At 41.1% G+C, this 27,486-nt stretch overlaps 1 protein-coding gene across 1 annotated transcript in view; it reads left to right on the forward strand.

Moving 5' to 3' along the window:
• Positions 1-27,486, forward strand: part of prex1 (phosphatidylinositol-3,4,5-trisphosphate-dependent Rac exchange factor 1) — an 85,668-nt gene that overhangs the window by 11,211 nt on the left and 46,971 nt on the right. Inside the window, exons 2-9 of the mRNA XM_035158414.2 lie at positions 7,593-7,658; positions 8,686-8,808; positions 15,083-15,187; positions 17,992-18,093; positions 18,222-18,383; positions 22,362-22,495; positions 22,820-22,935; positions 25,722-25,871. Coding sequence (XP_035014305.2) covers positions 7,593-7,658; positions 8,686-8,808; positions 15,083-15,187; positions 17,992-18,093; positions 18,222-18,383; positions 22,362-22,495; positions 22,820-22,935; positions 25,722-25,871 — 958 coding nt within the window. The remainder of the gene's footprint in view (positions 1-7,592; positions 7,659-8,685; positions 8,809-15,082; positions 15,188-17,991; positions 18,094-18,221; positions 18,384-22,361; positions 22,496-22,819; positions 22,936-25,721; positions 25,872-27,486) is intronic.

A 27,486-nucleotide genomic window follows, 5' to 3' on the forward strand; every position in this document is an offset into this window, starting at 1 on the left:
TGGATACATTTAATAGCGTCATTCTACTGATATTCCACAGGAAGCACAGAATCCATCAGGTCAGGTCAGTAATTCAGTTTCTTGAGCTCCATTTGGCATCATTACCAGATGAAGGCTACTGATCATAGGTAAACTAAGGAATGAATGACACGTTAGTTTAGTTTCTTCTGGATCTTGTCCAGTAGCTCACTAAAAAAATTGAAGATAAATATTAAGCATACTCTCATTATTCCCTCAGTTTGTCTTTTAATTTCTCCTTGACATTTTCATCCTTGTTTTTATCGCCTAACATATTAGAAGGAGCCTTCTGTGTAGTTGAGTCCAGTGTAATACCAGCACATCTCCCAAACAGCCTGTCAAGGTGCGCTGTGATCATGTTCTCCCAGACATTCATTTTCTCATTAATCCCTGTTTAATATGGATGACCTTTTGCTGAAGTTAAACATTCAAATTAAAAGGATCTTCTGCTCCCCAACCTGAGTGACCCTTGAGGCAACATCCCCTGCAGCAGTATGACGGCGGCTCCGGCAGCTTTCACTCTGACTGTACATCTGACTTACCCCCATGTCACAACGGGACAATTATGACATCTTCTTACTTCTCTGTAGTTATTTTCCTGCTGTTTTTGTTATCATAACCATCCAGGATTTCTTGTGTCAAGAAATGATTTTTATTGTAAAGATTTGATCCTTGTATCGTAGATTAACCCCGGTGTCATTCACAGTCACGTTAGTGACCTTTGCAGTTGTGAGCTCTCTGCCAGTCAATTAAAAGTGAAGACTTTGACTCACAGAAAGTGGACCTAATGTTGGGTCATGTTACGTGGCCAGCTTGGCTGCAGGTAGAAAACTGTGTTCAGAGGCAGACGTGATGGCAGCAGGCCTCTTACTCACTGTTCACTGGAGCGGACGCTGGACCCCACCAGCATATGGTCCATCTGTATCTTCACACCTTACTGTCTGGCCCCTCTTCGCTCTGGTAAATCTCAACATTGAACAACCCCCACCCCCCCACCCACCCCCCACCCCTCCAGGCCACGTCTGACCCTTCGGCTTTTGCTCATATGAGATGATGCCGGATGCCTCATAGGACAACAGTTATAGGTGTTAAACAGCTGTCTGTGGTGGCAGGTGATGATGGATGTTGGGTTAGACGTGTGTTGCCAAGTGGAGTTGTGGACATTTAATTGCCTCTCGGTGGTAGAGGAGTAAATAAGGAGGACTGCATTTCTGTTGGCTCCTTTTGACACAAATAAATATCATGATCTGTCACTCATCACACTCTCATTATAGTCTGGCTGTTGTGCCGCAAAGTTAACGCAAAGATCTAAAGTTTAAATCACTCCCACAGTGCACAAAAGTGATTTATTTGTTTGCTACAGCTTGGTTGCATCCTACTACCAAAACCACTTTGAAAGACTCTACTTAGAACACAGTTGAGTAATCGGCCAGTCAAATGTGTCGTATACTTTCTTTTCTCAGAAGCCACACTTCCTGTCCAGAACTTACATCTGCTGCTTTTTTTGCGGCGAGGCACGGCCTCACTCTGCAGACTTGTTTTCCTTCCTTGCTGAGTTGAGAGTTGCCTATCGGCTTAAAAGAAACAAAATGCTGGCCTTTTTGTTCTGTGTGATTGCTCGTGTTTCACTTCCTGTTTGCATGCCACACATTAAGACATACTGGCAGAGAAGAAACGTGCGTTCTGTTGCAGTTTGGGTTTTTTTGAACGTGTGATTTTCTTGCGCATAAATAGTTGCAGCTTGCAATATAGAGGTAAAAAATGCAGCTGTAATTGTTCCTGTTATATTTCACATTTCCTGTGGACTTGACGGTGCTTATCTAAACTGCACGTGCTTCGACTGGAGGTCTCACACTGAAGTAAATTTACCAAAACCGTGAAAACAGCCCTGTTCCACAGTTTGTAAATGAGGGTGTGGGGTTGTGAATATGTTAATGAGAAGCCAATATACTTGTTTCTGAGAACTCGGGGAACCTGTATGAGAACTGTATGCTAGGGTTTAAATTTGATCTGTCAACCTGTTAAAGGTCTCGCCTTTTTCTCTCAGAGGAAACATAACCGACTTCTTGCAACCAGCTCCAGGGCCATAAAGGACACATAATAGATCAACCTCAGATCTGTAGAATATTTTGCGGTTTATCAAGTGTGTGTCATTCTCTGCTCATAAAGAAGAGTTTAAACCCACAACCTTTACTCAGGAGCAAAAATCTGCCTAAAGTTATTTATAATGGTAATTATCAAATTCGACAAATTGAATTAGTAAAGTGAACATATTTATTGTGATATAATCTAAATATAATTTCTAGCCATATCATCCATTCCTCTGTATAACCTATTAAAGATTATGTTTTATTATTCATAGTAACATATTATTTTGTTATATTCTTTCCTCTGACAAATGTCAGGTTAGTTCTGAGACTTTATATAATAACTTTATTTGTATAGCACTTATCTAAACAAGGTTACAAAAGCCTTCACAAAATCCCCCCAAATTTTGTGAGTGTTTCATTTTGAAGCTTTAATATCTTTTGATATTACCTTTCTAGGGTATGTTGAATTTTCCTGTCTTCACAATACTGAAACATCGGTGGCATAATTCTGCATTAGTGTTGTCTTTGGCAGCTTCGTGTGGTCTATTAAGGAGCTTGATGGTTTTGTTACCAGTGTCCCATGGGATGAGGATGAGCAGTTTCCCATCATCCCTGTGGCAAGAGACCATCATGTGCAACATCTCTGCTGTGCTCTGTGCAGCAGCTGAGGCCCCTCCGTGCAAACAATCTGACTCATTATTATGAGTCGGAGGGTATCAAAAAATGAATTTGTGTCCCTTCTGACCAACTATTATTAACACGCTGGTTGATGTCATCACTATTTTTAGGTACTGGAGAGAAACAAGGCATCTTGTGCACACAAACTAATGTGAGCTGCTCAGAGCATCCTGTTCAGGAAACGCTGCAGTGTATATATTTGTGTCTTTATGTAAAGGACTACAATTCGATTTTACAGAATGACAAACTTGTCTTTCTTAGCCAGCAGAAGCCAGAGTATTTTATATCCTTTAATTACGTAAATATTATTCATCCATGTCTGATCCTGCACTGAACATGATTTATACACCCTCGGCTTGCTGATGACGATGTGCTGATGTCAGAAAAGGAGCAGCAAGGTCATGGACATGTCCTACAACTATATTTGGAGAGTGGTTTTTGTGTTTGTCTGCGTGTTGGGCTACTCCTCTAAAACCCATCCCCCATCCCCCTCCAAGCAAGGTTCAGGGGTTTTGACGACGGCAAGTTGTAATGCCAAACGCAAGAGATTAGAGGGCAGTTGTGAAACTTCAGTGAAGCCATGTAGACATCATAAAGTATTGTGTGTCCACAGAGCTTAGAGCCACTTCCATATTATGGACTACTTCTGATGGTTTTAAGGTCGTCTCCTCCTCTTCTGATGAAGAAGAGCAGCTCTGGATGTCTTCCTCATTTGCTGCAGATCCTCAGTGATAGAGAACCAGCAACATCTTCACCTGTATCTGAGCATGAAGATCATGTTCCCTGTCCTGACCCACAGACCCAGACAGGCAGATGGTAGACTGGTCCCCCGCCAGTGAGGATGCATTGATGCTACGCCCCCCTAAAACCATCAGAAGCAGCCCAGAGTACCAAAGTGGCTCTATGCTCTGTGGACGCACTTAAGATATGATAAAAAGAGGGAATAAAAGCTGAACAACACTTGATTGGTTATCATTTAGATGATAATAAGATGATAATATACTTTAATTTATTCTTTTGAGCACAAACTATGTAACATTCATTAAGACTGACTTTCTTCATCATTGCTCAGTCGTCTTTGCAGCTGACAACAGCCTTTATAATTCAGACACTGAAACATATTTACAAGCAAATATTAACTTCTATTTCCATGTAAACTTAAGTTACATGCAGCATTTATAATGGTAGTTTGAATGATGTTAATCACAGTTGAAAGGCAACAACGACATTGCATAACCTTAGTTAACGGCTCCTATGAAAAGCAGGTTTGCTAAGCAGCAAAGGTTTGAACGGAATCTCATTAACATTCATCGATCTAACTTAATCTCAACATCAGATAACTGATGAACTTGGTTTAGGTTGAGTTTTGCTTCAGCATTTACCTCTCGTGAAAGTAAACAAGGAGCATCAGCCGCATCCTGCTGCCGCTCAGCATGTTGATTAATAAGTAATGAGCTCAACAACTGTGTCCAGTGGTCAGAGTAGAGTTACAGTGCTTGTCATGACTACTGTGTTTGTTTTTCATGATTGACTTTCTTTTTCCGATAACAACTGGTCTAGCCTCATGATGGCTCTTTGAATATTCCTCTCTTATCCTACTGTCAGTGCATGTTTGCCCGCACTGCTCCGAGGTATTGCCCGCTCCATGCAAATGATGCATGACTTGTAATTAGGGTCATCTAAGGGTGCAACCACATCTGCTTCTTCCTCTTTTATCCAAACAAGTGGCAAATAATGGCTTTGTGCTATTTTTCATCTCGGTATTTGTTTCGCATATTATGTTTGCATCTGCCAAATTATGAAGCTAACAGAAGTCATGTAAAATTACTGGAAGCTCTGATTATTGGTAGCCTGCCTTTCGTCCAAATTATGGACTTACGCTGTGGAGGGAGTAAAAACAGACCAGATTGGAGTCTGAGTAACTGTAGGGGTGCGAATGACGAGTTTTTCTCGGCAGGATGTTGCCTTGATTGGTGGTCATTAGTACAAAGAGATGCTGAATATGAAAAATCACTCCAAACTGCAGTTTGTCCAATTATAATGCTTGGCTTTCTAAGCACAGTGAGCTGAAGTCCATCAGATGTCAACATCCTGCCAATTACACTCATCACACCTCCTTTTTTGGACGTTTCCTCTTGTTGACTCTGACCAGGCTCTCAAACTGCAACAGTCCAGACTGTAAAAATCATGTGCATGCCCAGTGCATGCCCAGTGTATGCCTTGTTATGTCTCTGGCTCGGCTGAAGCCAGTGTCTCTGTCATGATGGTGGACAGGGAGAGCTTCCAGTTTTCTCTCCAAATAAACCTGTGTGCTTTGTGATGGAACAATGAAGACAGCCAATACAACCCTGGGTGAGAATGAGGCGAGACCTGGACTGAAAGGACCTCTTTGTTGCTCCTTCCCACCATCCTCCATGCTGATCCCCCTGTCACCACATCTGTGTGGCACATTTAGTTTCAGCAGTGAATCCTGTCTACGATGTCAATAAGGATATTTTAGTCTTTTACTTTACCCTATATTCCACTATTGTCCCCTTCACCCCCATTTCTCTCCCCTGCTGCTTTCCTTCATCTGAAAACAACCGAGGAAAAAGCCTCGTTTCCTGCCACTTTTCGTCCCTTCTGCCAGGGAGCGGTCTCTCACATGAGTGACTCCTCCAGTGTCGACACGGCACAAGTTGCCATATGGGAGATTTAATTAGTGTTCGCCTCAAGCACAATCAGCTCACTCCCAAAACCAGTCAAGAACACGACAACTACTGCTTCTCTTTAATACGGACCTTAATTAGGGAGGTTGTCGCTCACTGTTAAAGACCTGTGCTTTCTGTTTCGGAACCAACCTACGCAAAAAGCTAGTAAAGAAGGCAAAAAACATCTAGCGAAGGGGAGCAGTCCTCCTGTTCTCTGCTCTCTGAGGAAATGATATGATTGCTGCCTGACTGCCTGGTGGCTGTTCTATCTTTAGAGCAAATGTGTGATTAAGAGTGTCAGTCTGTCATTATGGGCAAGTGACTTGTGCTGTAAGTAATACATGTATTAGGATAATGGGCTTTATAGAGCATGCAAGGAACCTTTTTTTCCTTTTTTTTTTACAAAGGGGAGATTCACTCACATTACAAATAAATTCATTTTTTATTCTAACCATTCATTCTTGTGGTGTGTACAGTAGCCATGCAGATTGTTTTGGTTCCTCTGGTTAATCCACAGAATGCAATGACAGTATTTATCCAGACAGTTTGGCAGAAAGTAATTCCACTGAGACTTGTTTTTATGATTTTGAACTTTGATTGACCAGAAAGCGTAGTGTTTAAAAAAATGAAATAGTGGTTTGAATGAAGTGCGTGGTCACATTTATATGCTTTCATCAGATTTTTTTTTTTAATTCAATTGGAAAACTTTTAAAGCTGTGTGGTTAAATGTTTTATGTGGTAATTTTTTTATGTTAACACTCATGCAGTGATCAATTTGGCACAATTTGTTTAAAAGGGGTTCAACGCCTGTTATTGTTCCTATTGTTCCTGTGTTAGTGCAGATGTTGACATTGTTTCTATGAAGACACATTGCTGTAAACACTTTTCAAATGTGGCTTTTCAATGCCTCACTTAATCTCCATTGTACTTGGACGGAAACTCTCAGTACTACTGACAATTTAACATGTGCATGGAGTAGTTTTGAAGTTGCCTGTTGAAAATCAACCTGGAGGTTTTTAAATAACAGCAGTAGCCTCCAGAAAAAACTTTGATTTTTGGAATCGTTCTAAATAAAGAAATTAAATTCAATTGAACCCAATGCTTTTTTCCTTCGTAACACCTTTTCATCCACGTGGCAAGCTATCGTTTCTCAGACTTCAGGCACTGAAACGCAGGCAGATACAGCAGGATTCTGCCAGATGAAGGAGTCTTCAGGAGTTTTATTTGGTGGTTTGGGGGATACAAATCTCCTCTACGGTATCCGTTTTCTTTTTTGGAGACATTGTTTGAGTGTGGAGATGAGGCAGACAGCCAGACTGAGGCAGGATAAGCCTGTCAGACAGCTGATCGACAGAGAAATGGGGAAGACAGAATAAAAGAAACTGTTTGCAGATTCACTTCCCCCTCTCTTTGCCATTTATCCTGTTTTTCTAAGTCAGGATTCTGATTGGCAGGCATGTACGCACTCGCACACACAAAACTGCACGCGTAAAGCTTAAACTGACATGAGCCTATTACGGTTTTCTTTGCTGAAGTGGTTTGTGGAGACGCTGCAACAATGAATCAGTTATTTTGGCTGATGTCTTGCAGCTGAATGCTCAGGTGCATTCGCTTCCATTACACAAACTCCACACTGTGAGCTTCATGTGATACACAACAAATGAAAAAAAAACACATGTCATATAATGGAGAATTCTGTGGCGCCTATAGAGGACAGTAAAGCAACTGTGACATGTCCATTGTGCACCATGAAAGGCAATTTTTGTGTGAGCGTACATGTGACTCTCTGTTGTTAAGAGGTCTGTGTGTTTATCCTCATGCATAATGATGCGACACTGGCTCAACATGAAGCTGTTTCCTCAAAACAAAAAGCACATACACACACTACCTTTTAAAATAATCTGCAGAGGGAACCTGGACTTCCACTTTCAGACCACTTTTGTGTGCACATGAGATGGTTTCAAAAACCTGTCTTGGTTTCTTGTTGAGCCAGGCTTGGAAGTTCAATATCTCCATATGATGCTGACTGAATTGTACTGTAAATGTTTCAGGCCCACAATAAATAAGCACAGTGCTTCTTCTTTTTTAACCTGCTTTGTGTCTGTTTCCTCCACAGGCATTTCTGCAAAGAATCAGACAAACTGCAGATGACCAACAGTGTCTGTCACCTGAACATGTCAAGGTACGGTCTTTAAATACTTTTGTTCGTATAAGTCAATACAAAACTAGAATGTCAGTCAGTAGAGCACATCTCTCCGCCAAGCCCCAGCTTTCCCCTTAAATGGGAATTCTGGTATTTTTCAACCTGGGCCCTTTTTTTACAAGTGTAGGTGTTTAAATGAATGGTACTTACAAAACAGGAACCAGGCAGTCAGACATATCCAGTCGATCGCCTCAGCCGATGCTCGAGACAATGCACAGCAACGTGCTATTGCTCCTTTTTTAGATTTTTGATATAACAAATGCACTTTGAAACTCTGTTTCCACCGCCATCTTCCTACAACAACCCAGGTCCCAGGAGACTTGAGAGTGAGACTTCTCGTTGAGTGAGACATGTGTGATGTTGCCGGACATGTAGCAAAGACCCTGAATAACAATTTCAACCTTTTATTCGTAAAATAAACTAGTGGATATTTTGTGGACTGTCGCAGTTGCCCCATAAAACTAATTGTAGTCAATGCCGCTGGGTTGCGGCTAATAGACTGATTCCAAAAGTACCCTTGATTTACACACCTACACTTAGAGCCCTGGTTGAAAATATGTTTCATTCCATTGAGTTTTTCATGAGAAATTTACAAAAATGTCAAAAAACTATATTTTGCAAGATTAAAGAAAGTGAACAAATTTCCTGGATCTTTCCCCTTGATCTAATCCATTTCAAACGTTAATGTTTTTTTCCTTGACCTATTTCCCACCCTTCCATCAAGTTTATAATAAAATCAGTTCAGTTTTAACGTAATCCTCCCAACAGACATCTGTCTGTTGCAACAGACAAATGGCAATGAAAACATAACCTTCTTGGCGGCGGGAATGATCTATCTTGAGATGCTCAGATAAAATTTGTATTCTCCTATTTACCACATTTCCCCAAATCTCTGTCCATCTGTTGGTCACTTCCTTGCTGTTTTTCCTTCTCTTCCTTCCACCCTGCCTCTTTATCTCTTCCTTCCTCTGTATCCCCTCCCTTTACATCATCCCTCTGTTTATAGATTCTGTTTTCAAATATTGAGGACATCCTGGAGTTGCACAAAGAAGTGCTGTCTGCTGTGGAGGCCAGTCTGAAGCCTGAACCCCAGCCCCAGCATGCACTGGGATACGTTTTCCTCCAGTTTGTAAGTGCATGACACACACACACACACAGAGAAAATAGACAGACAGTCACATGCAAAAACAGGCACATGGACATGCATGTGGGGGGCGTATGCATGCGAGAGTTCCTCTTCCATGCAAAAACCTACACACACAAACTCTTTTCATGGGTCACCCGTAACCACAGAAGCAGGGAAAGCGTGCAAAGACTGCTGCGAAAACACCCCTTAATTCCCTCTTTCTCTCACACACAGACACAAACACACAGACAGACAGACAGACAGACAGACAGACAGACAGACAGACAGACAGACAGACAGACAGACAGACAGACAGACAGACAGACAGACACACACACACACACACACACACACACACACACACACACACACACACACACACACACACACACACACACACACACAATCCTCTTCCTAACAGGCCTGCATCCGGTCAGGAAAAAGACTCTCTTCCCTCCGTCCCTTGTCATCACTCTGTGAAAGTCACTGTCTCTGCCATCTCCTTCTTTTGCCCCCTCCGTCCCTCCGTCCCTCCATCCCTCCATCCCTCTATCCAAATCATCCTCTCCGCTCTGTGACCCCCTCCTCCCCTCACCTCCCTCCCACCATCCCCTCCGCTCCCCTCTGTTTGAACTTGTTTGGCCCCAGGGAACAAACAAAGAAGGGTCTGTGTCCGGGAAGGAAGAGATGGTGTGTCAGTCAGGGAGGGGACAATGCTTCTGTGGGTAGCTCTCTCTCTCTCTCTCTCTCTCGCTCTCACTCTCGCTCTCGCTCTCACTCTCATAAACTATCTTCAATACACATTATATGTCTCAATACAGCTCGGCAAGGTATCAGTGTGCAGGACAGTGTTGCAGGAGCCCAACGTAAGCAGATTGAAGTTTTTCATTTCTCAGAGGAAGAAAAACATGTCCTGATTGAATCATCAAAAATCCCCAAATTTCTGCTCAGTGCTTATTTTTTACACCTGGACAAATACTAGCGACACAGCTCTTGGAATCTTGACCACTGAACACTATTTGTGCCTCTGAGAAATGTTTATAAAGCGAAATAAAAAATCAACCTACACGCCCTTTTATGAACCACACCACCTCTTTGAAGTGAAAGTACACGATCAAAAATAATCTACCCACTACTGGCCTGTGGTATATGAATGACATTTAATCACATCTGTTGAATTGCTGTTGAATTGGCTCATCCAATCGTACCTTCACACATGTGCGAGACGTCACGGTCATTGAGTTTGTCAGGCCAAAGTGTCAGGGTGGAGAATTGATTAAAGGAGCCTGACATGGTTGTTTTTTTTCCACGCCGCTCTGTGGGCAGACAGAACGGCTGTTTGGGAAGCTCTAGGTGAAATGAATTGTTTAAAGAGAGCAGCCTTATTCTCTTCATCATCTCAGTTTTCTTCAAGTCTTTGCAACCGGGACGTAACCTTTGGATATGAATTCAGGATGAGTCATAGTGATGAAGCAAAACTCAATAAATTCCTCTGTAGCAGTGATGTCACACTTAAAAGTAATGGTTTAACAGAAAACAGAGGCTATATATACCCTAGTATTTACAATTCAGTAATACATACATATAGTGAATGGCTTAGGGTTGCAGTACTTTTCATTATAGATTAATCCATCAATTGAAATATAATATCCATCACGATTTCTCAGAGCCCAAGGTGATATCTTCAAGTAGAATGAGACCATTCACTACCCAATGATCAGTTCATAAGAACAAAACAAAAGCAGAAAATGTTCACATCAACAATCAGGTTGCTTTTTACATTTATTCTTGTTAGATGTCAACAAATGAATCCCCTTAAAAGACTAAAACAGTTAATATATCCTTCTAAAACCTATAAACTGCATAACCAAAGCCTGATACTTATTATTTGTCTCTGACATTCACTGCCAGTGCTTTCCAAAAACTATGAATGGAATATCTTGACATTTTTTAAGTGTAAGAACAACAGTGTAAAAATCAATACTGATATGTATATAACATGGCAACTGGAAGAATGTGTAACCTTTTGACAGACTCAGCCGTTTCCCTGTGTTTCCAGTATTCATGCTAAGCTAGGCTAACTGGCTGCTTGCTTTTAGAGTGGTGTTGATCTTCTCATCTAAGGCTCAGCAACAAGTGATAATGCCTATTTCCCAAAATGTAGAACCAGTCCTTTGAATGATTAATATCAATCAAAACTGTTGGTGAAGAATTTTCAAAGTCTAATTCTCAAGAAAAACACATTTCACTTCCATCTTTTTCTGTGTATGTGGGTTTGTGTGTTTTGAATGTGCGTTCTACTATGGCACACACACACACACACACCACCTTTGTTACTACATATCCATTACACTTCCCTCTCCTATATACCCATGACCTTTGTCTCCTTCCAACACTGACACCTCTCTACCAATCAGCCGACCCTGTCTGGCACCCTCCAGCCACAGCCCTTGACCTGTGGCAGGGGTCAATACCATGACTGGGATTTGATTAACCTTCGGCATTATTCCACAAGACTGTCTGCCACTCACAGTTAGGGAAGACAAATGGGATGATTCATTTTTATTCAAAGTCAGATGTTGCCAAGATGGCTCGGGAGGCTGCAAATGTAGAAAAAGTGCAGCAGTGTTTGATTATAAATGAACATGACCAGAATTGTTTTCATTGAAATTCTTTACAGATATCCATATTAGTATTAATGAATACAGGGATATTTGCAGTTATTCAAGCCATGAGTTGAGGCAATGATTTAGAAGGAGTGTGTTTCCTCAGACCAAACACACACGGATGTGTTTAAGATTATTCCAACTCTGCAAAAGGTGAAAAGGTGACTCTTGTTTGAGGAGAAATCAGAGACGTCAATATTTGCTCTATTTCTGACAACTGTGTATGTGAAGCACTGCACGAGAAGCAACAGTCACGTCGTTATGCACTTTCTGAACTACACCCATTATGCTTTGACTCTCTCTGTGTTTGATACTACCCTCTCATCTAGCCTCCGGAATAACATTCCAATGACGAGGAATTCAACTAAAGACTTGTGTTTATCAAAGGGACAACCCAAGTCTTTGAGTTATTCTGGGTACAACTGACGTCTTTCAGTCTTTTCGGGATAGTCCCAGTTTCTAAAATATACTGCGTGGAAATTCAAGGTTCACATTCTGGTCTTATTTATAAGCTACTTAAAGACGGCCTGAATTGACAGTGGACCAGTTGTCACTGAGGAATGGCAACACCTAGGAGAGGATTTTGGTGGTAAAGACACGGCAGCTGAAAAAAGAATAACGTGAGCAAAAGGGTTCGATCGCAGATGAAAGATGAAAAGGTTATTTCACATTCAGCAAATACCAAATACAAGTGTAAACTGATGCTGAGTGGCTATGTTAACATGTCCTTAAAAACCATCATGCTTAATAGTGTTTCCACACAAAAAAAAAATGGCGATAGCGGGGGTTCATGAACGTAACTCTCACACACAACAGATTCTGAGTGACAAGTTCTTGTGTGAGAGAGAGAACTGTATAGCACTGCACTTGCAGCTACTTGTACAACTGCAGCTGAAATTATGATGTCTCACTGTCTGCGAGGACAGTAACTACTTTATGGATGATAGTGCATGTGAGCAAGAGGCAATTAGTGCTGCACACTGCTATACAATACAATGTAAAGGAGCAAAACACCCATTTAGAGATCTCTTATGTTATTATGAAAAGCAAAAAAAAATCCTCAATTTTGAAACTGACGCGGGACAGGAAGTCTAGATAATTAATGGGAAACACTACTTAATACTGTTATACATCAGGTTGATTCGAGTACATGTGTGACTCTTCTATCCTCTCTACACAACCGCTCCCAACTGTTTTAGTTCAGGTACAAGAAAAATCAACACGTTGTTTGAGGTACTCTGGTTAATATCAAGAATTTGAATCACCACGCAAGTATTTTATAACCCTACAATCAACTGCCTTTTAAAACATCTCATAAAGTTTTTGAATACATTTTCCAACAAAGTAAATAGAAAGAAATAAAGAAACTCATGTATACATTTAACAAGGTGTGCACACATACACATGTTTTGTATTTGTCCATCTCAAATGTGTTGGAATTTCTAATCAAGTTTGTTGGCATGCTAACCTACATTTATTCATGAATATGCACTAAAATGAATAGTAATCAATAACATAACAGCAGTCAGTACGATAGGAATAGTGAATTTGGTTAAACATACTATACATGATTTAGAAACGTTGAGAAACTGCAGTATAGCTTTTGATCCATATTGAGAGTATAGAATATTTGGGCACTGTTAGGCTGTTTCCAATACAAATAATTAACCTTTATTTGTACAAATGAACAAATTAACTTAAGTGGTACATTTACTCTAGTGTACATACAGATCCTTACTGTTCTCCCTTCCTTTTAGCCATGTAGAGCACTAACTCAGTTTGACAGAATTGGGGGTTTCTCGCCATATGCTGGCTCAGCTGTTGCTCCCAGTGGTGCTTCAGACTGGAATCCCCTGCACACACGTGTCTTTGGGTGTGTTTGTGTTCGTGCCTGCATGTGTGGTTAAAAACGCAATCTGTAGCTGTTGCGCTTGGTAACGTGTATTTTTTAAAGGTGTTGTCACAGATGATGTGATAATATTATCCAATATTGTCTGAATCTTGATTATTGCTTTTTTTTATGTTAGGGTTTAAATGCAAAGCATTAAGGCGGTGGCGTTTTAGTTAAGTTGAAAGTGGTGTCCGAGCCCCTGCAGTTTTGGATTTCGCTCACCAAGTTGTTTCAGATGACAGTTTCAGTTTCTACACCTCAGGCCCAGGCCCCACTCTGCACATGGTTTCACATCCCAATTAGTGTAGTACAGTGGAGAATAGACAACAGGCTTCAGTAAGCCTCGGGGTGTAAATTCAACTGCTGCTGTGATATTGTGTATACGGTGTTCTATACAGTTTTCTGCCTGAATAATGCATTTTAAGCTGCAGTCAATTCAGTGGCTGAGGTGTTGTGTTACGTATTGTAAAAGAAAACTAAATGGCAGCTTGACAAAAGCCTCTGCATCAGTCCTAGTAGGGCTGTGAAGTCTTGATGCAGCATGACGCAGGAAATAGAAGAAGTGCTGTATGTAGGCATGCTATGTGGTCTTTTTCTGTTACGATATATAGAATTCTCTGAAAAAGAGAAGTGTGAAAAAGGATTTTGATGAAAACATGAACATTTCTAATTATTTCAGAGGCTTTGCTGTTGCAGTGAGTTTGCGTGGGTATCATTACAGGTACTGCTTATCGAAACCAATCTATATTCTCGTTGATACTTCTCTCTAGAATTTGGTGCGAAAAATAAAGAAATGACATTGACACATAGGAAACGATTAAACAGTTATTTTGATTGCGTTTTTCCAGAAATAACAAGTTAAAATGTTTCTGGAGTTTCCCGTATGAGGGAGACGACATTGCTCCAAATGTCTAGTCAACAAATGTCTGGTGATGTGCCTTAATGCTGCTTCACAATCAGAAGCTCCGCATCAAAACACCATCAAACAGAGTCATCCTTAGGGGTTGGTTGGAAATCAGAAAATACTTGTGAAATAAGAATGAACATAGCAAACCTATTGATTGTGATCATGATGGTGGATCGTGATCCTGGTGGCAGCTGATTGTGGATCATGATTACTACTATTGCTTATATATACAATATGCCTACTCACCTATACTACAATTATTGGCAATAAATACCTTGATACACCTCTCCATCTTTTCTCATCGGTGTTGAAAATATTGTTATTTTGTTAATGTGCTCTGCTACATGTGACATCTGTTACACTTCTATCCTTCCTAGTAGAGGGATAGAAGTGTAACATGTGGCTCTCTCTGAGGGTTTCTATGTTTTTTGGTAGTTTTTTCTTACTCTTGTTTCGGGTTCAGGAAAGAGGATGTCGCACCTTGTTTAGTCCTACGACACATATTGGGATTTACGAATATGGGCTTTAAATAAAATTTGATTGATTGATTGATTTTGGACCTGACCAATGAGGAACAGCTAACAATTTAGTACTGGCTCTTGATACCCACCCCTACTAGTGTTTAGCAACAACAACAGCTGTAGAGTTGCAGTTATCCACCATTTACCTCGTTATTTGAATCTCATTACACTGTAGTTATTGGAGCCTTCTCCCCAGTGTTTGCTCTGCACTATCAGTATTCCTCATGTCAGTCCTTAATGCTGCCAACCAGCCAGAAAAATGGTGGTAAATTTGGTCTTTTACCTTTTGCAGAGGGGGAGTTTCTCGGTGTATGGCGAGTACTGCAGTAACCATGAAAAGGCTTTACGACTTCTCGTGGAGCTGAACAAGATCCCCAACATCAGGACCTACCTGCTGGTAAGACACCACTGCTCTTCTCCTCTGCATAACTTATCTGTCCTTCTCTTTGCAGTCGTCCTCCACCTCTAGATTCAACAAACTTTCAGAATTGTCATGAGCTTCCTTCCTCTTCTCGCTATGACTCTGACTTATCTCTTCCTCATATTGTATCACCAAATCTCCACGCTTTCATAATTTTATGTCACATCAGTTTTGCAAATCTTTGCCTCTACTGACTTCGTGTTTGTCTACATCAGCCTCTCACCTATTTTCCTCCTGTTAGCATTACTGCCTTGTTCCTTTGCCCGATATTTATTTCCTCCTGTGAGTCCTCTGACTTTCTTTATCTGCCATTTATTCATGCTCCTCCTTCCCCTTTCCCTCCATCCTAACACCTGTATTTCCATGTTAACACTTGAATAAAGGGCAGAAACTGCAATAGGGTCGTGGGGTTCTTCCTGCCCGGACAGGATGTAGCCACCATCAAGGTCACTTTTGTGTCTTTCTTGTAGTGTTTCCGCCACCAGCTGCTTCCGTACTTTGACACCCAAACGTATGGGCCCCAGACAATGAACTTAGAATGGCCACAGGGCCTTTGAGCGGGGACCTAACAATGAAATCATCTGCGGATCCAGGGCCAGCCAGCTGTGGACTGTTGGCAGCCTTCTTGGGATTGGCCGAGAGATCTGAGGCCTTGCGTTTGTCGCTGCCTGATGGTTTGCTTCCATGGCATTATTCTGACCCACAGGACTGGAAACAGTGGGCTCAGTGTTGCTGTGTGCTTTGGCTTTTTGCTTCTCCTGGCCCAGTCATGTGCTGCCTAATTGGTCAGGTCTTATGCCACATTAATGCTTCCAAAATAAAATCACCACACAACATCTGGTTATGTATTGAAGCAGTTGTCAGGCCTGCTCAGTATTAAATCAAATATTGGACAAACATTTGTGTTTTGTGTAGCAACCATCAGCAAAATAGAAACAAGATTGATAAACAAAATTCGCAAAGCATTGTCTTTAAAAGGCATGATGAAAATACATGTGTTGTGTTTCTATTTTAGAAAGTAGAGCATATACGGTAGAATAAATTTTTTCAATTCTTAAAGCGTTAACAATTAGTGTAAAATGTATTTCCACAGGCCCTTTTTTCCGCTGTGTCTAAATCCAGGGGAATAATTTTTCTTGATTAAACAATTTCCACGCTAATTGAATCATGCGATGGTGGGAGCTTCTGAAATTGTACGCAGAAAAGAAGTGTTAATTGCACTGGAACAGTAGAGAGAAGTGAAGTGAAAGCAAAAGGAGGTCAGTGTGAAGAGCAGAGGGAATTCTGTCTGCAGGCAGATTACAAATAAGCAGAGGATAATGGAGAGAGGAGGCTGAGGAAAACTTTGAAGGAACTGGGGTTGTGGGAGAGAAGGAACAAGAGAGAAGAGATTAATACATTAGGAATCTGTGAAATTTAGAAGTTGAGATTTTTGCTTTTTTTCCCATCAAATATGCCACCCCCCCTCGCCACCCTCTCCTTCTCTCTGCAGTGCTGAAAGGAATTGCCATATGATTATAATGCTCCATACTGATCCCCTGCCTTCTTTCCCACTGGAGAACAGTCGAGGAGTTTATCTGCATGGCTGCTTTTGATCTTTCATCCCGTCCAATGAGCTCATAGCATACTGACAGCCTACGTTCCTGCAAAATTCAAGGCGTAGAGAAACCACGAGTGTAACTGTAACCCCCCACTTCTGAAGAAAACCTCTCCTTTCAACTGGTTCTGGGGGCTAGTTTCTAAAAGCCCAAATCTTCTGGGGAATGAGGAGACATTTATGAGGTTTCTCACTGACCCTGTTAAAAAACATCAATATTTGTGAGGGCTTTTCAGTGGCACACCAGAAGAAATATAGTTATAATATAGTATAATAATAACAATAAACTTGATTTATATAGCACCTTTCAAAACACAAGGTGCTTTACTAGTAAAAATGAAGAATTGAAAGTATTGATACTATAGTATAATATAGTATAGTGTAGAGTAGTATACTATCTATACTAAAGTGTAGTATAGCATAGCATAGCATCACATTGCATTGTATAGCATAATATAGGACAGTACACAATAGTACAGTATTGTGTGGTGTAGTATAGTATAGGACAGTACAGAATAGTAAAGTAGAGTGTAATGTTGTATACAGTACAGTATTCTATTGTATATTATAGCATAGCGTAGTCAAGGTCATAGAGTTTTGTGTTTAAACAAGGTGCCATAGGACAGTGTTCTTTTTTGTTTTTAATATCTTGGCTGTTGTTTTCTTGTGAGAGAAGAAGAAGGAAAATTATTTTTTGATAAACAACAATAAGAGCCACAAACTCAATCCATGAAGCTACAAAACAACCAGAAGCTACTATTGAATTTCCAAAACAAAGGTTTGGTAACAGGATGTGGTCATTAATTAAGATAAGAAATGTTTTATACAGTAGATGTGGAAAGCTGACATGGACTCTGTAACTGAAGCAATATGCCCCTTGAAAAAACAGAATAAGAAACAATTCAGATTAATCTTTAATTGATTTTCCACTGATTACTTTGCACAATATCCAAAGCATTATTTTCCTCTAATACAGTTGTAGTTTGATTTTTAAACATTCAGGGTTAGTAAATGTGTGTGTCTCTGATGAGATGTTAAAGAAGGTTTATTGGTATTCGCTTTTCAAACTTTATACTACAGAATGTGTCTTTTTGACTGCACTGTTTTAAACATTAAATATTTTTCATATTTAATGTTTGTATTTTTAAAGTGTGTAATATTGGTTGTGTTTTTTCTTCTTCAGCACTGTATGCTACTGGGAGGGAAGAAAAGCACCGACATTCCCCTGGAGGGTTACCTTCTCACTCCCATTCAGAGGATCTGCAAGTACCCTCTGCTGCTGAAGGTAGCGCACAAGTGCTGCAATAATGTCATGGCGCTGTTAACTAATAATATTAACGACAGCTTCCCTTTATTCATCTGTAAAGTTAAGTTGCATGGTATAAAACCAGAAACCTGTTTCCCCCAATATAGGAACTGCTGAGGAGGACCCCTAAAAAGCATGCAGACTATCCAGCTGTGGAAGAGGCTCTGCAGGCCATGAAGGCAGTGTGCTCCAACATCAATGAGACCAAGAGGCAGATGGAGAAACTGGAGGCTCTGGAACAGCTGCAGTCCCACATCGAGGGCTGGGAGGTGAGATCATCGAGGACGGAGTCGGGGAGAATGAGAATGGGGTCAGGGTGACACTAGCCATGAGGAGACCAGGATTAGTGCCATGACATTTAGAGAGTGAAAACTGAAGGAACGAGAAACGGACAGAGAATTATCACAATGAGTGCCCTTTTATTAGAGAATCCTGAAATGCAACACAAGTGTGTTTCTCTCAATGCTCCTATATCATAAGAATGACTTAAACAGCCAGACTTATTTTAGGAACGACTCAACCACCACAGGCTCTATCTATGTTGAGTTAAGCACTGTAGCAGCCAATTCACTGCTCCAAGCCCAGGGGCCACGGACGGGGCTTGGGAGCCGAGCGAAGGGTCCAGTGAATTTTTCACGCCTCCCTCACCCACCACAACAGAGGCCTTGTCTTAGCGGGCACCAATGGGACAATCCACCCACTCAGGGTGCTAATGGGGATGCCAACGGGCATGCTGCCCAATCAGAAGAGACCTAGGAAGCAGTGTGCTAGTCTCACATGCACTGGGAGGGTTACATGAGGGGATCTTGGGAGGATGGACCCAGAGAGTGGGCCCCTCTGGGACATCCCACTATCTGGGTTTCAAAACAGACCTCCTTTTCTTCCTGTCCCGGAGAAAAATGTCACCACTTGACCCTGATAACAAAAAACAAGAAATATTTATTTAGCCTCAGTATATTCGTAGTAAAAGACCAGGATATGTTCTGGTTCCGCTTGTGACAAATAATCAAAATTTTGTCTTTCTATTCTGTGTTTGGACTTAAGCCACCATGATGTCCTCTCATCTTTATGTTATGTAAAACCCAAGTACAAACCAAAGCAGTGCTGAAGCAGTTAGCCAATCAGTGGAGCTGCTGACGGAGAAATTGTATTGAACGGTTTTGCTAATCGATTAGAATACAATTTTACAGGCAAAACACTCAAATATTACTATACTCCAGCTTCTCAAATGTAAAACAAATGCTGCATTACTCAGTTAATTATAATTCTAGATACTCTTTGGATGGTTTAAATGAGTTTTGGACTTCGTGGCGGCGCAGTGGAACACTGGTTAGCTCCGTCACCTCACAGCTAGAACGATCTGTGTTGGAACTTGCTGGCTGCAACCTCTCTGTGTGGAGTTTCCATGTTCTCCCTGTGCTTGCGTAGGTTCCCTCACGGTACTTCAGTTTCCTTCTACCCTCCGAAGACATGCAGGTTGGCTCACAACTTGTAGGTGTGAGCAGTTGCTTGTCTAAGTATGTTAGCCTTGTGAAAGACTGACAAGAGCGTGTTCCCCACCTCCTTCTGTCTCTTGCTCAATGTCTGCTGGGATTGCCCCCTCCCCCAAAACCCTCAAAGGATAAGAGGTATACCTAATGGATGGATGGATGCATAGCAATGAATAATTGAAATAATAGTTGGATGCAACCCTGATAGCAAGTAGACACTTTCCTATTGGTAACAGGGTTAATGTTGTATGTATCACATATTGTATATCACACCAACGCCTTTGCTTTCACTGAGACGGATAAATCTTCTGCCTTTGGATTTAGTGTTACCGTGAGACACTTTCAGACTGGTAACTGCGTCAATGTTTGTCGGTTGATCATGAGTGATGATTGAACTCATATGATATGAGCCGTTAAACAGATCACAGTCAGCCCAAATTTATTTGGGGGCAAAACCTCAGTCAGACTGTAATACATGTATTAAAAGGCTACATCGATACCACAACAGAGTTTTGAAAGTAAAACGATCTCAGTCCACAATGTTTCGAAACTTCTCCGTTAAAGCGGCCCTAAGACAAGAAGGCAATTTCTCTGTTCTCTCTCCCTGAACTACCCAGTAAGTATAGCTTGGAAAGGCACTTCAGCCCGACCTTGCCCCTCCGCAGATCCTTCGACCGAACAGCATTAGTCTCACTCTCTCCAGCCACTCTCCAGCCTAATCACCTTCAGCCCTAATGGAAGAACCCGCTAGTAGCGCTGAAGAGGGGCCAGACGCATTACCGCTGCTCGTATGTACTGTGCACAAATACCGTGTATTTGTACATACATTATAAATGCAGGAAAGCGTCGACATGTCTGCAAACACAGAGAGCAAGACGTGCATGCATGTGTGCACATATGTAGGTCAGAGCATTCTCTTACGCCCACCCCCACCTCAGCTTTACATGAGGTTGAATTGATCGTCTGAAACTAAATCACCTCCCCAAACCCAGTCGGTATTCACCTTAAAAAAAGCTAATATTTGTTCTCTCTATGAACTCTGCGGTGATGAGCATACTTCATATGTATCTCTCTCTCTATATATATATATATATATATATATATATATATACTCATGGCAATCAATTATGGACGCTTGAGAATGGGTGTGGCCGCTCGGGGGTTTCCACAGGTGTCTTCAAAGACAACAGTGAAGTCCAGATCTGATGTGTGTGTGTGTGCCTGTGGGTATGTGGTGGCTACTCCACAAGCCAAAGGGGGGAGGTTGTCCTCAGCCCACACATGGGTGTATTTAGTTCCGGATGATTCGGAGTGGAATGATCCGGTTAACAGTGAGTAATGAGATGTCTTTTAACTTCATTAGTTTTAGTTTTCGGTTGCCGTGTTTTGGCAGCTTAGGTGAACCGCATGTATATACTACTCATCCTTTAAATTTCTTAATTGTTCCTGTTGTGATATTAGGAAATGGTTTTCATCTGTCATTTACAACTTGGGCAGGAACACACCAGAATGCAGTTGCTCATTCGTGTGTCTGTATCTGTGAAAGCCGTTTATGTTCCCTAGTTGAAAATGTGAAAACGCTGGAAAAGATTTTCTGGAAATAACGAAGCCAAAATAATATTAGTCATTGGTTGTGAAGTCCAGCCTCTTTGGGAAAAGGTTAATTAGACAGCAAGCTCTCGTCAATCGAGGTCAATCAGTCCCAGATTGATGTCGACAACTTCATTAACAAAGACTGACAACATTTCTAAATATACATTTTCAACATTTCAATAGTGAGTTTAAAATGAGAAAGATGCCTCTTCATGTTTGATCATTAATACTAATCTGATAATTCAGTACTGAAAATGAGGCAATACATGTTGAGTGAACAATCTTTTTGTTTGTCTCGACTCTTATGGCTCATTGTGTTGACTGTAAAAGACCAATATCACTGGATTGTGTCATTGTTCCTTATTTCACTACTTCAATAAGAAGGGTCTCGTCAGTCTTCAAAAGTTTACCACATCCTGTCATGGCTGCAGTGTATCAGATTGCATCTTCCTGAATAGTTGCAGAGGAATTAATTTGGCTTTAATGGTACATTTTAAGGCTTGTGGCACTTCTACCTACAATCTGCACTACCCTCTATACAGATACAGCTGTATTTTCATGTAAAAGGAGGCAAGCATGTCTGTGCAGTCTTTGTGCGTACATGTGTTTATATGCTGAAAAGAGAAGAAAATGACTATATTCCTACATAAGAATCCCCCAGGAAACTCTCAACTAGGCCAAGGTATAGTTTGTTGTGAGGCTGCCTCTGCCACTGAAGCTTTGGTGTCACTTGTTACGTGCTCAACGATTGACTAGCAAGAGGCTAACTCTCTTGGCAGAGAAGAGTGTGCAGTTAATCTGTTTGTAGTTTTGCATTGGGCCTAAATTTGAAGTTAGGTGGGGGACAGCCGTGTTTACTTTTTCCTATAATCGACTGTGGAATGAAAACAAGTTGTTCACAGTGCCAGAGTTGGATTTCGTATTGTTTCGTTAAGGTTGACAAGGACGAATATGTCCTATTTTGCAATTCCCTACCTGAGGTTCCATGTTCTGCTCAGACAAAATAAGTTGTGGCTACATAAAATAACCGTGAACACAAAAAGTGGATAATTATAATGGTTCTGACGGATGTAAATCACCTTGTTGTGTCAAATTGAATATCTTAATACTCACTTGTGTCAGTACCTGATTCAATCTTCTGTTTCAATCTTTTTCTCTCTCCAGGGAACCAACCTGACAGATATCTGCTCAGAGTTACTGCTTCATGGAAATCTCCTTAAAATCTCAGCAGGCAATATCCAGGAACGCGTCTTCTTCCTGTTTGACAACCTTTTGGTTTACTGTAAGAGGAAGTCCAGGTAAGAAATGCAACATCCACACAACTTTTACAGTAGCTACCACAACAGCATGTCAGAGGAGCAGTTACAAAACATTTTTATTGACCAACTAAGGAAGCCAGGCGAGGAAAATCTGGAGCAAAAAGTCCACATTCCTATGTGTGTTGACACTTTTTTAGAATGCAAGCAGAACAAAAACACCTACACGAGCCTGCAGCACCCATACCTGTGTCTGTGCATGAATGTGCATGTGTTGCAAACACAGCTTCTCTTTTTACTACGGCACTGGCATCAACGGATGTTTTCCCTGCCTGAGTGTAACCACAGTGTTGTCCCATTTGCTAGGGTTTCTGGCAAGAAGTCCACCAAGAGGACCAAGTCTATCAACGGGCCCCTCTATGTGTTCAGAGGCCGAATCAACACAGAGGTGATGGAGGTGGAAAATGTGGAAGATGGAACAGGTTTGTGTTTGTCCGGCAGCGTTGACTTTGGAGAACGTCTATATGTCCATTCATGCAACTCTCCGGGGACATTTGCTTAAATTATTATGCATTCCTGATGTAATGCAGCTGTACTTCCCAAACTGATGGTTTATTCACTTTAATAGCTTATAACTTTTTTACACCAAAATTAGGAGGTATACGCGGTTTTAAACATGAGTAAACCCTTTTAAAAAAAGGCCACTTTAACGCCTTTCCCATTGCAAGGAGAGGCGTTTGCCTTTCTGTTTTTCCCCCCAATGTGTTATGTTCGACGTCACAAACGCAGCGGAAACTGAGGCGCTCTCTCGCCATGCTGTCTTGCCCGATGAGTATGTTCACCTTGGTTTCTCGTTTCCATCACTGCCGATCAGAGTTGGAGTGGATGCAGATTTAATCAATTTCCATTGCAGACAAAAGCCAGATGTTGGTGGGTGTTAGTGGAAAAGGGGCTTTTGGTAATATAGAAATGTATATTGTGCAGTGAAAGTAATAATTATGACTTTCAATTTGCTAACTGTTCTCATTTTTCATTTCACACTTTAGTTAATGACAGTTGTGCAGTTTAGTAACTGTTCGTTGGATATGAATCAGGTACTTGTTGACAGTTTGGGTGGAGTATCATACTTGCACCTACTTTCAAACAGGATGTAGCTTGCACCTTCTTGTTCTTTTGATGTCCTTTTGACTTGACATCTCGTATTGGGTGAAATATTTTGCAAGAGATGGGCTGCTTATCGTATTACTGGTAGCGATACCGTCGACACAATGCAAATTTTTGCTGTTGCGGTTTTTGTGCGAGCCCCCGTGCAGGGCTTGTTGTCTGCTGGTGTAGAAACACATCTTCCTCTCTCTCGCACGTTTCCTCTTTTTTTTTCTCTCTCTTCTGCACTGGCAGAATATTTTTGCAAGATCACGTGCCTTTTTTTTCTGCCTCTTGGTGCGTCATATTTAGGCTGCTCGAGGGAAAACCACAAACAAAAACATGCCATATTCACGGAACTCTGGGGTGCCACCTTGAAAATGCGCACATGAACTTTAAACACAGATAACCTGATTACTAAGTAAAACAGATGTGAAATGTTTGAGTACATGGAACTAGAAATAAAATATTCAAGTTGTTTCAATAATCCAGAGCAATAAAAAATATGCTATAACCTAAAATCATACGCTTAAAATGTTTTTCTTCATATCTATATTCAAGAGTCTGGTCCTTGAGCAGGACTTATTGATTTCACGTTCAGATTTGGTAATCCTTTCACTTATAACCCTGTCTGCTCTTGGATTTCTCCAAGATGATTTTATCATCTGCACTTGGATTTTCTTGTGCAACAATTCTGTCAAAATTCCCCAACCAATAGAAGGCCAGGTGTAGCGATGTCTAATTAAATTCCACCGCTCTCATTTTGGTTGTTTTTGCTTTTGGCACTATTTCCATACAACACAGGGGGAAAAGAAACAGGGCGGCAGCTATTTTGTTTTTATAGTTGCTCGCAACAGTGTTTTCATGAAGTATAGAAAATCACTTGAAATCCTTTATTTTGCTGCTCCATGTTGACCAGGTACCTGCTGGACTCCTCGTTGTTTTCCTTCCAGCAGATTGACAGGAAGGTAGAAGTACTTAAACCCAGTTAAAGTAACCACCCGTAAGACATAAAGCCAACTTACCCACAACGAGGGAGGGGGAATTTCCCATTTCAATACCTCACCTGGCATTCTGTTGGTCGGGGAATTTTGAAAGACTTGTTGCACAAAAAAGATCCAAGGAAATCTATGCACAAGCAGGGTTATTTGAGTGCAAGCACAGGGTTTTGAGTAAAAGCATTATAGAATCTGAATTGAAATCAGTAAGTCCTGCTCTTAAACCGAATGACCAAATTCTTGAATAAAGAAAGGGAAAAAAACTAAGCTGACATGATTGTTTGATTATTATTATCGTAAATGTAGTTCATATTTTCAAAAATTCTTAATGTCGTCCTCTTCACTGACTCATCCAGCAGCTCTCTGCCCAGATAAATGCCACCCTACAAGTCTCAGCAAGTCCTTACTAAAATCCAATTTCCGTCCCAGTGGCTAAAAAGAGAATACACTCTGTAGTATCCGTGTCCCAACCCAGTTCCCTTCTCTTCCAGAGCAGAGGGAGCAGCTCCCTGTGGGGCCTGAATTCTCAGATCTATTTATATGACCTTTGAGCATGAGACTAATGTACCCCATTACCAGCGGTCATTCATTATTCAGTGGCCGCTCACCTGCAGCTAAATGGATATATAATTAGAAAGGGGTGCGAGGGGAGATTTCGTTGAGTCAGTGGAAAGATGTTTTTTTTATTGCTCTCGAGGTGCATTGTGTTTATCTTTTTAATGATGTTGTCAATCATTGCTTGAGTGGTAAATGCACACAAGAGAAAATATGAATGTCAAATTGCACAACATCTTTATGATTTAATTACGCTCATTTTCACTTCCTATATTTACCACCGGGGTCAGTGTTTATCGTCTGTGATTTTAGTTGCAGCGTGAGAACACCAAAAACAAAAAGCAGTTATTTATTATAATTTATATCATAGTTATTTTAATTTTTTATTTTAATAAGATGATTAGTTTCAAGTATAACCCTAAACCCTAAAGACCATTAGAAGACTAAAAAGAATAATAGCTCACTCTGCTCCATAATTAAGTCTTTTAATATTATTCATTATGACCTCTCACCCATTTAAAAAATGAATTGCTTCATTCATTCTTTCTTTTTTTTTTTTTTTTACCTTGCAGCGGACTACCACAGCAACAACTACACAGTGACGAACGGCTGGAAAATCCACAACACTGCGAAAAACAAGTGGTTTGTCTGCATGGCCAAAAATGCCGAGGACAAGCAGAAGTGGCTGGACGCCATTTTGAGGGAACGGGAGCAGAGAGAGAGTGAGTAACATTTCTTTTTAAAGGCCATTTTACGGCTTAATGGAACTTAAAGCAGAAAACCAGAGACGATTTCTTTATACTTGAGTTTCCCGCCCGCAGAACTCCCCCATATTTCCCCATCAACCATGTTTTAAAAGGAAAGTTGTTTGCTTGGGCTGTGGTAATAATAATGAGGCTTTTCTTGGTAAAACAGCAGAAGTGACCTTCAGTAATTGAGCCGCAACAATTAAAGAGAATCATTTGTCCTTGCTGTTGTCGCGAACGCCCCCGTTGTCGTGATTGACAGCGTCACTTACGTTGACAAGTCCCAGCAGCCGCTGCTACAGAGCAACAGTTGCCAGTTTATTGAAACTTTATCAATATTGAATGTATCTCGTGTCCAAATCTCACTAAATTCAGCACTGAATTTTATCAGGCCCTTTACAATACGCATGTACTTTACAACAGATGAACGATGCAGATTGTAGACATGTGAAATATAGAGGAGGCTCCCGCTCTTCTCCCCCTGCTGACTCTGTTTGATTTGTTGAGCTCCAAGATCTTCACATTTTATTTTGTCTTCATTGTTTCAGCTGCACATGATACTTAAATGTCCTTCCATCCTTCCCTATCCTGCTGGTTTTGGTCTTTTCATTCCTTGCAGTCATGCTGATGTGCTGTGTTTCCTTCTCTTGAACTCGTTGTATGTTGCCCTGCATGTTGGTGCCACCTTAGATTCACAAACCATCAGCCCTCCCTCAGCTGGCACACAGTAATGACCTCGTGCTTCTGACCTGGATACAGTGTTTGTGCCCTACGGTTATGTCCCACCTTGAACGAGCTGCCTGCTTTTGTTTTGTAAATAGAGGCTTAGGTGACACGACGTTCACAGTTGGCCTGGATGACCTGTGCACCGAGCAGAGGCTGCTATCTGCTCTTGACTTTCAAGGAATCAGTGCAGTGGCGGTATTTTGACTGATTAAAGCTCTGGGTGGCAAGTAAATCAAATGTCTCATTCACAAACAGCAGATGCGCTAAAAACAGCACCTTGGTCTCACGCCTAAAATAGAAATGCCAGAGCAAGTGAAGTGCAGTTGCATAAGACACCTTTAATTAATCTGCATCTATTTTTACTCTAACAAGAGTTACTGTCACCGACATTAAACAAAGCTGTATCCATTCCAGTGTGTTTTGCAGAATGTGGAACGTCTTTTAGTTTTTAATGTGCGGGAGATCAAAAGTTCAAGTCTCATCCAAGAGTCCACTCAGAGATTTACTTTAAAAGCACTGATGGTGAATAAAAGCCTGAGCACCACTAGTGTAAGATTAGTAATGCAAACGGATATTCTTGTTGCTCCCAAAATTGTTTTCCCGGCACCGTGCGACTTCCCTCTTTTGCCTTCAAATCTGTCCCCACCTGTTCAGCACCGGCCATCTGTCTTTGTTACGTCCTGTGCATTAAATGGTGTGAGAGGCTTTAACCAGATTTGGTGGCGGTGCACAACAGGTCACCTGATAGCTTTGATGGCTTCAGATCAAAACTCTATTGAAAATGATTTGGGCTGATTATTCCCATGTGCTAATTGGTTTAGCTTAGCACTTTTTGTGGTTTACACCCATCAAGTAGAACATGTTG

Source organism: Hippoglossus stenolepis, chromosome 6, assembly GCF_022539355.2.
Source record: "Hippoglossus stenolepis isolate QCI-W04-F060 chromosome 6, HSTE1.2, whole genome shotgun sequence".
Classification (NCBI taxonomy): domain Eukaryota; kingdom Metazoa; phylum Chordata; class Actinopteri; order Pleuronectiformes; family Pleuronectidae; genus Hippoglossus; species Hippoglossus stenolepis.